Source organism: Equus quagga, chromosome 8 (assembly GCF_021613505.1).
Source record: "Equus quagga isolate Etosha38 chromosome 8, UCLA_HA_Equagga_1.0, whole genome shotgun sequence".
Taxonomy (NCBI): domain Eukaryota; kingdom Metazoa; phylum Chordata; class Mammalia; order Perissodactyla; family Equidae; genus Equus; species Equus quagga.
Window position 1 is genome coordinate 63,657,606 of NC_060274.1, and position 14,445 is coordinate 63,672,050.

The 14,445-nt window shown below is 37.4% G+C and overlaps 1 protein-coding gene across 1 annotated transcript in view; it reads right to left on the reverse strand.

The window, feature by feature from the left end:
- Positions 1-671: 671 nt before the first annotated feature.
- The window catches only part of PON2 (paraoxonase 2), a 32,231-nt gene continuing 18,457 nt past the window's right edge, over positions 672-14,445 (reverse strand). Inside the window, exons 4-9 of the mRNA XM_046669536.1 lie at positions 13,710-13,875; positions 13,049-13,175; positions 5,343-5,543; positions 2,796-2,877; positions 1,927-2,055; positions 672-1,301 (exon numbers count right to left, since the gene is read on the reverse strand). Coding sequence (XP_046525492.1) covers positions 1,143-1,301; positions 1,927-2,055; positions 2,796-2,877; positions 5,343-5,543; positions 13,049-13,175; positions 13,710-13,875 — 864 coding nt within the window. The 3' untranslated portion in view covers positions 672-1,142. The remainder of the gene's footprint in view (positions 1,302-1,926; positions 2,056-2,795; positions 2,878-5,342; positions 5,544-13,048; positions 13,176-13,709; positions 13,876-14,445) is intronic.

Here is a 14,445-nt window from a genome sequence, read left to right on the forward strand (position 1 = left end):
TGAAATGTTAACAGTGGTATAACATCAATATCTACTCCCTCAGGGCTGTAATTAGGATTAAATGAAATAACGAATGTACCATTTTTAGTGCATTGTCTGGCACATTGTAAGGAACTGACAAATATTTTGATGATAATGATGCTGAAAATGGGAAAAAGTATGAGAAGTGAAGCACTTTGGTAAGTTACAATGGAAAGAAACACATGAAAGTCTCTCTCCAGGGCTTACAATGATTTTCCAGGAGGTACAGTGAGTGGAAAGAACTCTTCTCTATGAGGCAGGCACCCTTGGCCCTGATCCCAGCATTGCAGGGAATAACCATGAGGCCCTGGACAGCTGACTTCATCTCTCCTGGTGAAGTTCACAGTTGTGTTCAATGAGGAGGTGATGTGACCTTCCAGCTCCAGCCTTTTATCTCCTCTTTGTATGCAAGGTGGGCTCCCATTAAGGAAGAGAGCTGATGGAACACTCCATATTAATTGAGAATTTGAGTTGCTATATTTATTGATTCTTTGTTTTATTTTATTCGAATAAACAGCTCATTTACATTCAGCTTTTGATGAGAGAAATTAACATTGCCATCCCTGCCTATCCCAAGGAAACCCCACAAGGAAGCAGCCACTTTCCCATTCCCTCTGAGGTCATGTCTTGCGAATTAAACACAGACAAAATTTGGATTTTAGTTAGTGTTTAATATAATTCCAATTCTTTAACAGTAAACAAATATGTAAGTATAAGACATCAAAACATGTTCTCTATCAGTAGTTCTGAACAGTCCCGGGGTCACACTGCTGGAGTTGAGGTCACTCACATTTTAAAGTTATGCAATCTACCCTGTTTCAGTGGAATTCATGCTCTGGCAGTTAGAAGGCAGAGGTGAGGCTTATTTTGTGCAAAGTATATTCACTTTACCAAAAGCACCTTTCTTCTCTCTCCTTTACTCAGCATTTTTAAAAACTGCTCATTTTCCTTTGATATTAAAAGTGCTATAAGAACTGAAGGGCCCTTTCCTTACTGAAATAAAATTAATGATACGTGTCATATGTTTCTGGGTCAACTTTGCTAAATTCCCTCAGAATTGGCAATCTATAGAAAATTAATTATGAAGAGAAGTTAACACACTTGCATATGAAAAGTACGGTTTAGAGTTCACAGTACAGGGCTCTGTGGTATAAAGTGCCTATGAGCAGCTTCCTGTCATATACTGAGGCCACAGAACTTCCCTGGAGAACAGATCCGTTGTTGGCATAAACTGTAGTCACGGTAGGCTTCTCAGATAGAATATTCTGGATGCGGAGAACCTATTCAGGAGATAGAAAGGATTAATATAGAACTACCATACACCCATGTCACTCAATCACCCATAATCCCTGTCTTCCACAAGGACACAATGATTAAGAGGACATGCTGTTGAAAATAGCAGTTTCAAATCTTTTTAATGTTTAAATTAAAGTACTTTCTTAAACCTTCAAAGAAAGTACTTTCTTAAACCATCTAGTGATTGCATGCCAGCACAGGATTTTGTGTTATTATAGTAATTGAGCATTAATAGAAATACTTCCACATTAAGGTTCCTACTTTCACACTACTTTAGCATGAACAAAAGTCATGTCATGTGGTGAGCTGACAATAAGCCAGGTATTTAAAAATTGCCAGTATACCACACAAGGAGGGCACATGTCTTATAAAAATACCTTTTGACTCATTTCCACCATAATTTAATCCATCAAAAGATTATCTTTCTAAAAGTATTTGAACAATGTGAAATTCTGCCAATTATTGGCTTAAAGCAATTACAAAACTGCTCCATAAGTTTACTGTATTATTGGTTTAAAAGGAGTAACAAACCATCCCTGTGACAGTTATTATATTACTAGCTCAAAAGGACTTGAATAATTAAGGTTTAACAACTAAAAATATAAACACCTCTGATGAAGGAGGATTGTTCGGGTCATAAACCAAAAGCTTCTGGCCATTCGGATGACAGCCTACCAAGATGTCCCCCGAGGAAGGATCGATAGATAAATTATCCACCAGTGTATCCAATTCGAGCACCTTGCAAACAAAAAAATGTTAAATATCTAAATGACCTGAGAAACTTGATTAAATAATTTAGGGCTAACCCCTCCTGTCTCTATGCATGTGGGGAAATTACACACATCTCCCTGCTTCCACCTCTTTAACACCAATAGCACTTAAAATAAATTTCATAAACTGGTTTAGAGTCACTCTTCATCTTCCCTGAAATTAAGAAAGTTAGGATGATAATCCATCTCTCTAAAAAATGAACTCCTTTTCCCTTAAAAGATGCACAATGATCAGCTGGCTCAAGAAACTCATTCGAATCAAAACAGGAAATTCTTAATCAATCTAAAATATGTTGTCAAGCAGGAAGAAAATAATAATGGTGTGGAACCCAATTTCTACCTTCATTTATTATTGAAAGAACTGACAATGTGCATAAATCTTCATTTCAGAATTCCTCTATTAGTCTTTTCAATTGTGAAAATTCTTATTGGAATTCATCAGGTGTCATCAGCATTTCACAGAATGGGCTCTAAATCTGATGCAAATATCACTCCCAGCTCGCTGCTGAGCGTAATCAGTCAGTCCTTGTGATTTCTGGGAACAGGAGACTTGGCCACTTAGAAGGAGTTAATATTTAAAAACCCAGAATAGCAACACTGCATCCACATTCTCTTCTGAGTGAGGCATTGTTATAATATAGTATGGCTATGTAATTTCAAAGAATAATAGATTAATGTTTACTTAATATATAAAAAGAAATGTTTTACCTTCAAATGAGTTAAATTCATATTAGGGTGTTTTTCCAAAACATGAATTTCATGAGCCAATATATCAGCAACATAGATGTACCTTTGCAGAAAGGACACACTGGTTAGAGCTCCATGCCAGTATAAAGCTTCATTAACACAGTATGGAAGAATAAGTCTTAATAACCTGCCGAGAAGTTAATCAATGATGGGCCTCAAGGAAAGCTTGATAAAGGTCAATTTTTATTTAAAAAGTATGCTTTCAAAATCAATTCAGTGTCGCTACAACAATCACGGAATTTAATAAGAAATTAAATTATTTTTCAAAAGGTTTGCAAGGAAAAATAATATAGGAAATCATTTTGAATATAAAGTCTGTGGTATTTGCCACTGAAAGGACAATAAAACAAACATTTGGCTTCAGGAAAAAAGCACTTGCATTCCACAATATAATTTGATATTTCTATGTCGTATTTACATGTAGAAATATATGGTACAGAACAGAACACATTTTATTAGAGTATTTATTAATATGTAATAAAATAGTTACTAACGTTAGAGAATTTTAAGAGTAAGAGGTAAATATCTAGTCAGAACAAGCTGTCTACATCTAAGGTGGGTGAATTAATGGACTACTGTACAGTAATTTTGCTCATTGAACAGACTGTTCCACGGCAACTGCTCCATTGAGCAATCATCATGTGTAAAGCCAGGAGCTCAGTATTGTGACAGCTATAAACACAAAGAAGACACAGTCTTTCTCCTGAAAAGTGTATAGTGTATTGGGATAATCAGACTGGTCTGTACACTTTAAACAAATAGTACAGCATGAATTGGTACCATAAGAAATATTTCAGGTCTGGAGACTGAAGAAATATCTAACTCCTAAGAACAGAGAAGGGCTCACAAAAGTAGGGGCATCTGCAGTGGAAATGGACGTAGATACTGGATTTGAGGATATAAGGACAAAGCGCCTTCAAGGCAGAAGAAAACATGTGAGCAGAGGCACAGGGGCAAGAATGAGAGAGGCATGTTGCAAAATAATGAGTTCTTTGTCAAAGCCGGGAAAGGAGGGAGACAGTAGAAAAGGGAGATTGGAGCTAGCCTATTAAAGCAAGTCCAACCCTTCAGTCTGCCTTGATTTGATAAGCAATTGGCTTCCACTGAATTTTTAGAATAACAAAGTGATGTAATGACAAACGGTCAGTTCTATTCAGCAGTTACTGAGCATTTTGCTCTGCACCTGGCAGGGCTCAGCAGGAGGCGTCACGGACGAAGCAGGGCTCCCTCTTCTGGAGCCAGTGGAATATGGAAAGGCACAATTGGCAACAGGGCAGAAAATGGAAGTGGCCTGAAAACAAGTTGGAAGAAAGTCTAATACTCCAGCCAGAGAGGATGAGAACCTAAACCAGGCAGGTGTCCATGGGAAAGGAGAGGCGGGGGAATGGAAGCACAGCCAGAACCAACACGACCTGCTCACTGGTGGGCGAGGAATGGTGAAAGAGAAGGAGTTAAAACGGAATCCCCTTTTATTATTATTATTTCTAGCTTGGGTGACTGGAAAGTTTGACTCTCAGAAGGATGAGAGTTGGGGAGAAAAACAGATTTGGCTGGAGAGGTTAGATTGGGCCAGTTATAGACAATTTAAATTAAATGATTCTACATTCATTTTCTGTAATCAACAAGAAAGAAGAAATTGTGTCACAAAAACAAAGACATTTAGTTGTCAAGGAATGCCAAATTCATTTCATGTTATATTTATAGCAGTTTAAATTGTTCAGTGTGCTAAGGTAGTAAAAGGGAAAGTTAATAAAGAATTTCCTATGCTTTCTGTAGGCTGTGGTTGGATATATAAAAGTAGTAAGAGAATTTTGGAGGGCAATTACTCTTTGAGCAAGTAGTTCTGTTTTGAGGGGTCTGTTCTAGAGAAACACTTGTACAAATGTACAAAGAGGAGGGCCTCACAGCACCACACGGAGCTAGTGTAACTACCCAGCTGGCATTTGAACTCAGGTCTGTATGACTTCAAAATCTAAAGATTTAACCATTATGCTGTAATGCTCCCTTTGGGAGTATTTCCTTAAAAAATGTTTGGATAAGTTTCAGTGGTAAATGAGAAATACAAAGTGCTTTTTATATAGCAAAAATAAATAAACAACCTACATACGCATCAACAGAGAACTGGTTAAATTAGTTTAGGATCACCTCTATAATGGAATAATGTTGCAGCCAATAAAACAATGATATATTTATTTAAAAGGAAACTTACCTGATACTTTAATATGTATATATAAATATAATCCCATTTTATAAAAATTTACATTTATAAAACTAAATTCTACAATGACACATACCAAAATGTAGACACTGTATTTAAATATGATATATATTTATATGTTACATGTAAATATATAGTATACATATAGTAAATATATAGTACATATATAATATCTATCATAGATCAAAAATATCGTCAGCTATTTCCACATTGAAAAAAGAACAAAGTAAAGAATTTGGCCCAGCACGATGACTGAGGAGAAATGAAGATACTTCTATAAGGGGTCATACTTTTTATCAGGTGAAATATTGATCCCATTTGCTGTATCAAATCCTTCTGCTACCACTTTAACTTCATTTGGACTGTAGTAAACAACATTTGTCCAGTGTAAATTCAAGTATGTTTCCAAATACTTTAAGAAAGTATCAGAGAAATAGTGGTCATTAGTGGCATAGAAATGTGCTGGTCCAACAGCCACGATATCATTCACACTGAAAGAGAAAAATCACATGTGAGAGAAAACGAAAAGCCAGTTGGTCTCCATACTAAAGATTAAGTATCCAGAAGGTTTACACAATATGTGCTTTAAATTTTTGGTAAGAAGTTTTCCAGGAAAAGCTCAGCTAAAATCCATGGCTATAGTCATATGTCATCTACTATAATATCATTTGCAAGAGAACAATTTTGTATGGTAACAGGTAATCTGAAAACAGGTCATTTAGAAATTATGGCAGGATTATTATAAAAGAAAGAAGAACTTGGTGCCAAGAGAGTATGCTTTTTTATTTTTATTTTTTTATTGAGTTAATGATAGGTTACAATCTTGTGAAATTTTAGCTGTACATTATTGTCTGTCAGTCGTGTTGTAGGTGCACCCTTTCACCCTTTGTGCCCACCCCCCACCCCACTTTTCCCCCGGTAGCCACTCATCTGTTTTCTTTGTCCAAATGTTTAAATTCCTCATATGAGTGGAGTCATACAGAGATTGTCCTTCTCTATCTGGCTTATTTCACTTAACATAATTCCCTCAAGGTCCATCCATGTTGTTGCAAATGGGATGATTTTGTTCTTTTTTATGGCTGAGTAGCATTCCATTTTATATATATATATATATATATATATATATATATATATATACACACACACACACACACACACCACCTCTTCTTTATCTAATCATCTGTTGATGGGCACTTAGGTTGCTTCCACGTCTTGGCTATTGTAAATAATGCTGCAATAAACATTGGGGTGCATGGGACTTTTGGAATGGCTGACTTCAAGCTCTTTGGATAGATACCCAGTAGTGGGATAGCTGGATCATATGGTAGTTCTATTTTTAATTTTTTGAGGAATCTCCATACTGTTTTCCATAGTGGCTGCACCAGTTTGCATTCCTACCAGCAGTGTGTGAGGGTTCCTTTTTCTCCACAACCTCTCCAACATTTGTTACTATTTGTTTTAGTTATTTTTGTCATTCTAATGGGTGTAAGGTGATATCTTAGTGTAGTTTTGATTTGCATTTCCCTGATGCACAGCGATGATGAACATCTTTTCATGTGCCTATTGGCCATCCATATATCTTCTTTGGAGAAATGTCTGTTCATGTCTCCTGCCCATTTTTTGATCGGGTTGTTTGATTTTTTGTTGTTGAGTTGTGTGAGTTCTTTATATATTATGGATATTAAGTCTTTGTCGGATGTATGAATTGCAAATATTTTTTCCCAGTTAGTGGGTTGTTTTTTTGTTTCAATCCTGTTTTTCTTTGCCTTGAAGAAGCTCTTTAGTCTGATGAAGTCCCATTTGTTTATTCTTTCTATTGTTTCCCTTGTCTGAGAAGACATGGTGTCCAAAAAGATCCTTTTAATACTGATGTCAAAGAGTGTACTTCCTACATTTTCTTCTAGAAGCCTTATGGTTTCAGGTCTCAGCTTTAGGTCTTTGATCCCTTTTGAGTTTATTTTTGTGAATGGTGAAAAAGAATGGTCAATTTTCATTCTTTTACATGTGGCTTTCCAGTTTTCCCAGCACCATTTGTTGAAAAGACTTTCTTTTCTCTATTGTATGCCCTCAGGTCCTTTGTTGAAGATTAGCTGTCCATAGATGTGTGGTTTTATTTCTGAGCTTTCAATTCTGTTCCATTGATCTGTGCACCTGTTTTTGTACCAGTACCATGCTGTTTTGATTACTATAGCTTTGTAGCATGTTTTGAAGTCAGGGATTGTGATGCCACCAGCTGTGTTCTTTTTTCTCAGGATTGCTTTAGTAATTTAGGGTCTTTTGTTGCCCCATATGAATTTTAGGATTCTTTGTTCTATTTCTGTAAAGAATGTCATTGGGATTCTGATTGGGATGACATTGAATCTATAGATTGCTTTAGGTAGAATGGACATTTTAACTATGTTTATTCTTCCAATCCATGTCCATGGAATGTCTTTCCATCTCTTTATGTCAACATCCATTTCTTTCAGAAAGGCCTTGTAATTTTCATTGTATAGGTCTTTCACTTCCTTAGTTAAATTCACCCCAAGGTATTTTATTCTTTTTGTTGCGATTGTGAATGGTATTGTGTTCTTGAGTTCTTTTTCTGTTAGTGCATTATTAGAATATAGAAATGCTACTGATTTATGTAAATTGACTTTATACCCTGCAACTTTGCTTTAGTTTTTGATTACTTCTAAAAGTTTTCCAATGGATTCTTTGGGGTTTTCTATATATAAGATCATGTCATCTGCAAACAGTAAGAGTTTCACTTCTTCCCTCCCTATTTGGATTCCTTTTATTCCTTTTTCTTGCTTAATTGCTCTGGCCAAAACCTCCAGTACTATGTTAAATAAGAGTGGAGATAGAGGGCATCCTTGTCTCGTTCCTGTTTTCAGGGGGATGGTGCTCAGTTTTTGCCCATTGAGTATGACGTTGGCTGTGGGTTTGTCATATATGGCCTTTATTATGTTGAGATAGTTCCCTTCTATCCCGATTTTGTTCAGAGTTTTTATCATAAATGGCTGTTGGATCTTGTCAAATGCTTTCTCTGCATCTATTGAGATGATCATGTGGTTTTTATTCCTCAGTTTGTTGATGTAGTGTATCACGTTGATTGATTTGCGGCTGTTGAACCATCCCTCTGTCCCTGGTATGAGTCCCACTTGATCATGATGTATGATCCTTTTGATGAATTGCTGTATTTGGGTTGCCAAAATTTTGTTGAGAATTTTTGCATCTATGTTCATCAGTGATATTGGCCTGTAGAACTACTTTTTCATGCTGTGCTGTCCTTGTCAGGCTTTGGTATCAGTGTGATGTTGGCCTCATAGAATGTGTTAGGAAGTGTTCCATCCTCCCTAACTTTTTGGAATAGCTTGAAAAGGATAGGTATTAAGTCCTCTCTGAAAGTTTGGTAGAATTCCCCAGGAAAGCCATCTGGTCCTGGGGTTTTATTGTTTGAGATACTTTTGATTGCTGTTTCAATCTCTTTCCTTGTGATTGGTCTGTTCAAATGGTCTGCTTCTTCTTGACTAAGCTTTGGGAGATTGTAGGAGTCCAAGAATTTGTCCATTTCCTCTACATTTTCCATTTTGCTGGCATGTACTTTTTCATAGTATTCTCTTATAATCCGTTGTATTTCTGTGGAGTCTGTTGTTATTTCTCCTCTTTCATTTCTGATTTTGTTTATTTGAGCTTTCTCTCTTTTTTTGTTTGTAAGTCTGGCTAGGGGTTTGTCAATTTTATTTATCTTCTCAAAGAATCAGCTCTTTGTTTCATTGATCCTTTCTACTGCCCTTTTTGTTTCAATAGCATTTATTTCTGCTCTGATTTTTATTATTTCTCTCCTTCTGCTGACTTTGGGCTTTGTTTGTTCTTCTTTCTCTAATTCAGTTAGGTGTAGTTTAAGATTGCTTATTTGGGATTTTTCTTGCTTGTTAAGATGTACCTGTATTGCAATGAATTTTCCTCTTAATACAGCTTTTGCTGTATCCCATATGAGTTGGTATGGCATGTTGTCCTTTTCATTTGTCACCAGGTATTCTTTTATTTCTTCTTTAATTTCTTCAAATGATTCATTGCTTGTTCAATAGCATATTGTTTAGTCTCCACATCCTTGTGCCTTTCTCAGCTTTTTTCTTGTAATTAATTTCTAGCTTTATAGCATTATGATCAGAGAAGATGCTTGTTATTATTTCAATTTTTTTAAATTTGTAGAGGCTTGCCTTGTTTCCCTACATATGGTCTATCCTTAAGAATGTTCCATGCGTGCTTGAAAAGAACATGTATTCTGCTGTTTTTGGATGGAGTGTTCTATATATGTCTATTAAGTCCAATTGTTTTAGCTTTTTGTTTAGCTCCACTGTTTCCTTGTTGATTTTCTGTCTGGATGATCTGTCCATTGATGTGAGTGGGGTGTTGAGGTCCCTTACTATTATTGTGTTTTTTTGATATCTTCTTTTCGGTTTGTTAATAGTTGCTTTATGAACTTTGGTGCTCCTGTGTTGGGTGCCTAGATATTTAGAAGCATTATTTCTTCTTGATGAAGTGTCCCTTTGATCATTATATATCGGCGCTCTATGTCTCTTTACCTGCCTTATCTTTAAGTCTGTTTTGTCTGATATAAGTATTCCGACACCTGCTTTCTTTTGTTTGCTACTAGCTTGGAGTATTGTCTTCCACCCCTTCACTCTGAGCCTGTGTTTGTCCTTGGAGCTGAGATCTGTTTCCTGGAGGCAACAAATTGTTGGATCTTGTTCTTTAATCCATTTTGCCACTCTGTGTCTTTTCATTGGAGAGTTCAATCCGTTTACATTGAGGGTGAGTATTGATGCATGGGGGCTTAATGCTGTCATTCTGTTGCTCGTTATCCGGTTTTCCTGTGTTTCCTTTGTTTCTCATCCTGTGTGTTTTAGCCTACCCATTGACTTCTGCAATTTCTTATGCTTGGTTTTTTAAATTTTTCCTTATTTACGTTTTGTGTGTCTGTTCTGTTTTTTAGTTTAGTGGCTATGCTGAAGTTTGTGTTCAGAATCTCGTGTATAACATAGTCCATTATCTGGTGATCTCTAACTAACTTAGCCTAGACTGTTTCAGTCCCTTTCCTCCTCCCCTCCTAAATTATTATTTTCATCTCTTATTCCAACTTGTGTTGTGAGTTTCTGGTTAGAGTGATAAGTTTGTCTTTGCTTTGGTGATTTACTTCCCTTTATCCTAATGCTATAGTTGAATATTTGCTATCCTATTCCGATTCTATCTATTTGTCTCCCTACTCTGTGTTTTGTGACCCCTTTCTCCCTATTTTTCTTTTCTCAGGTATGAGAGCCTTCTTGAGGATTTCTTGCAGTGGAGGTCTGTTGGTTACAAAGTCCCTTAGCTTTTGTTTGTCTGGAAAAGATTTAATTTCTCCCTCATATCTGAAGGATATTTTTGCTGGATAGAGTATTCTTGGCTGAAGATTTTTATCCTTTAAAGTTCTGAATATGTCACTCCAATCTTTCCTAGCTTGTAAGGTTTCTGCAGAGAAATCCACTGAAAGTCTGATAGGGGTTCCTTTGTAGGTTATTTTCTTCTGCCTTACTGCCTTGAATATTCTTTCTTTGTCATTCATTTTTGCCATTTTTACTAGTATATACCCTGCAGTAGGTCTTTTTACATTGACAAATCTAGGAGATCTGAAAGCTTCCTCCACACACATTTCTCTCTCAATCCCTAGATTTGGGAAGTTCTCTTCTATTATTTCGTTGAGCACACTTTCTGCTCCATTTTCCTTTTCCATGCCCTCAGGAATTATTCTTAAGTTGCATTTTCTCATTGAGTCAGGTATTTCTCAGAGATTTTCCTCAGTTTTTTTAATTCATGGTTCTCTTTCTTCCTCTGTCTGGAGCCATTCAGCCTGTCTATCTTCGATTATGCTAATTTGCTCCTCTATGGTGTCTACACGGGCATTCAGGGAATCCATATTCTGTTTTGTCTGATCCATTGTATTTTTCATCTCTAGTATTTCTAATTGATTCTTGTTTATAGTTCCAATCTCTTTTGTGAAGTAACTCCAGAACTCATTGACTTGTTTCTCTATATTTCCCTTTACCTCATTGAGTATTTTGATGATAGCTATTTTGAACTCATTTTCACTTAATTTTCCTATTTCCAAGTCCTCAGGACATACTTCTGTATTTTTATTGTTTTCTTTTTAGACTGGAGCTTTTATAAATTGCTGGATGGTAGACAAGCGGTTTTTGTGCATGATGCTATTATTCAGTTGCAGTTACAGCCTGTTGCCACTAGATGGGGGTCGATGGTAGTGCTTTCTGAGCCCTCTGCCTGCAGTTGCAATGGCGGTGTGCAGCACGGGTTGGGGGAGGAGGGGCACTTTCTCTTGCGCACCGACCTGGGTTCAGATCAGCTCTCGCTCTCTGGTCTCCCGGGGCCCTGGCTTGCTGGGGTTCCCCCACGTGAAAGCTTTCCCCCATTAGAGGGTTTCCACTGCACGGGTGGTGGGAGTCCTGGATGATCCCCGGATGCACAGCCCCTCTCCTGCTCCTTCCCTCACCCATGGCAGCGATCCCAGTCTCCAGGGGAGGGAGTGAAGTTCTCTCCTACCCCATTCCAGCTCCTCTGAGAGGGGCTCCAGCCTCTCTGCCCCAGTCACCTGGCTGTTGTGGGTCTCTGACAATTTCTGTTATTAGGATTTTTTTTTTGGTTGGAAAGCAGTTGCTCTTTTTGGTTGTAATTTGGAGGGGAGAGAGTCCCGGGTGAGCTCACACCACCATGTTGCTGACGTCACTCTCCGAGAGTATGCTTTTTGACAGCAAGCAAGGTAGGGTTTAACAACAGTATGTAAGGACACAGCTGTCCATAATATAGAGCTGGAGAGAAACTTGTTGGCTGGTGAGTTGGTTGGGTCATCAATAACATTTACCTAGTTTCCATTTACTCAGTTGCTGGATTTTCCTGAATTCCTTTGCTTAGTTATTAGTCAAACTAAGGTCAACTGTTCAATTTCTACCTGACTCACAAAGCTGACCTGCTGAGAATGCGCAGGCACTCAATAAACACTTGCAGAGAGATGGATGATGAAAGTGCCATGGTACAATGCTTCAGATGAGATTTATATGCCAAAAGGAATTACATTTTTAAAACCAGTTAGGTAAGAGTGCTATTAAATTTAAATTCCCATCATGCTATGCAAAAATTTCTGAAAGAGCTGCTTTCTCCTTTGCTAAGTGAAAAAGAGACCTAAAGGGAAGGTGGGTCCCCTTTTTCTCAAAGAGCTCCATGATGTAGAAGCTGCCTGGATGGTATTTATGCTCCTACTTCTTAAGAGGTGCATTTTTGGAAGAATAATTGGGGTTACATGCTTAAGCCCTAGATAAGGAAGTAAAAATTAAAATATTCATCAAGTTTAAACTTAAAAGAAGTAGTAGACAAATGCAAGTTGAGCCAGGGAGGTACACAGGATTCTTTTTTAACCACATTAGCAACCAGCTGTATGTTCCTCAAGTAGTAGAAACCCACTTCCAGTTTGAATCCCTCCAATTCTGTAGGGCCACTAGCCACAGCTACCACTAACCCTGTGAAGGCACTCTGTATGAGTCCCATATAAGGCATACTAACTCTATACAAAGCAGGCTCCTCTTCCTTGGCAGGACAGGCATTATCATTATTCGGGTGATGAGTCATCTGAGGTAGAATGTGACAGCAGGGAAAATGCTGGGTTTGTCTTCTATTCCCAAGATGGTCCTGAAGGGCATGTTCCCTGTAGTCCACCATTTCATTACTTCTCAAGGGAGTCACATAGAACACTGATTATTAGAATGAGTGACACTGACGTTGCCTGCTCTACAAGGAAACTATATACACACACATATAAATACATGTATTTATGTGTATGTATGTATACATATATATATATATATATATGTATTTCAGCTCTTATAAAAGGTGAGAAGACCACCATAGGGAATATTTGAAAATGCTAGAGATAAACTGGAAAGTGAACAAAAGGACTAAGTACCTTGGAAGAAGCTCATGTTTGATTGTTTTTAGGTGTAAAAGAGAATTGTCTTCTTCTTCAAATTTAAAAATTTCCACTGTATTCCTGAATTCTGGGTGGTTTACAACAAAGAGATAAACTGTGTCATCTAAAGAATTGAAAGAACAGAGTTAATTTACAAGACATAACCATAGGACCTCTGGGCAGACACTGACATTTAAATACCACAGCCAAGGAAAGGTTTGAGGTATAAGCTGTTAGACGACCTAACGGATCATTCTTCCTATCTTTCTCATCACTGCTGTCTGGTGTTATTTCTGATCATTGGTCCCCTGACCTTTAAGAAAGAGCATTTCCCACTCCATATACAGAATGCATGAATAATCTGTTTAGAGTTTAATTTAGAAATATAGCTTTTTTTTAATGCAACGGTCATAGGTATATGAAAAGGTTATATGAAATCTAAACATTCTTTTAGGTGTCAGCTGTTAGAAGTTTCAAAATGTAGCATTACTAACTGCTGGCTGAAGAGGAAAATGATCAACTTATTTGTATGAAGAATACAGAAATAATTCATGAGTTAACTTTTCTTCTATTACTACAAATATGATCGAAATCTATTTTCCCCAGTCATTTGAAACCATTATAAGTTTCTTAATGTTGGTAGCTCATTGGCTCTTACCAGTGTCTATGAAAGTGCTGATACCATGTGGATTAAATGAAGCCAAATTAAATCCACGGCTGATTCTTAATTCCAGTGCCCTTGGGTTTTCTTCTTTTAGATCCATCATTAGTATTCCTCCAGGCTTATCTGGTGCAAAGCTGTGGAGTCCCGGAAATTTTAGACCCTTTTCGAAACAGAGGAAAAAGTTAAATATAAAGGTGTAAGCATTTTTATGGACTAAAGTGGGAACTATAAATAAATGATAAACAGAGGCTTTGGTTAAAGGTAGTGGCGTAAAGCTACAAACACAAAGAAAGCAGAGAGGAGACAATAGAAAAAATAAAAATTGGGAGTTGGAAAGTGGAAAGATGAACAATAACTGATTTTTCATAGTTGAGGCAAAAAACTAGGGGTTTAGTCTTTTGGGAGGATAACTCAACGTTTGGTGAACTGGGAGATCCGAGGCAGAGTTGAGGCATGGATAAGTGAAAGTTTCTATACTGACTGTTGACCCTCAAGCCCTCGGCCTGCACTTTGCTTCTACAAAGCCAGAAGTCTTGGTGAATAGAGTCAGTCATGACTCCCCTCCTTGTCTCACACCCCATATCCAAGCCATCAGCAAATCTTGTTGACTTTACCTTAGAAATATACCCCTTCATAAGGATGTAAACATTTCTCACCATGACTGCCCTGGTCCAAATCCCCACCACAATTATGGCAAGAGCCTCCTGACTGGCCTTTCTGCTTCTGTCAT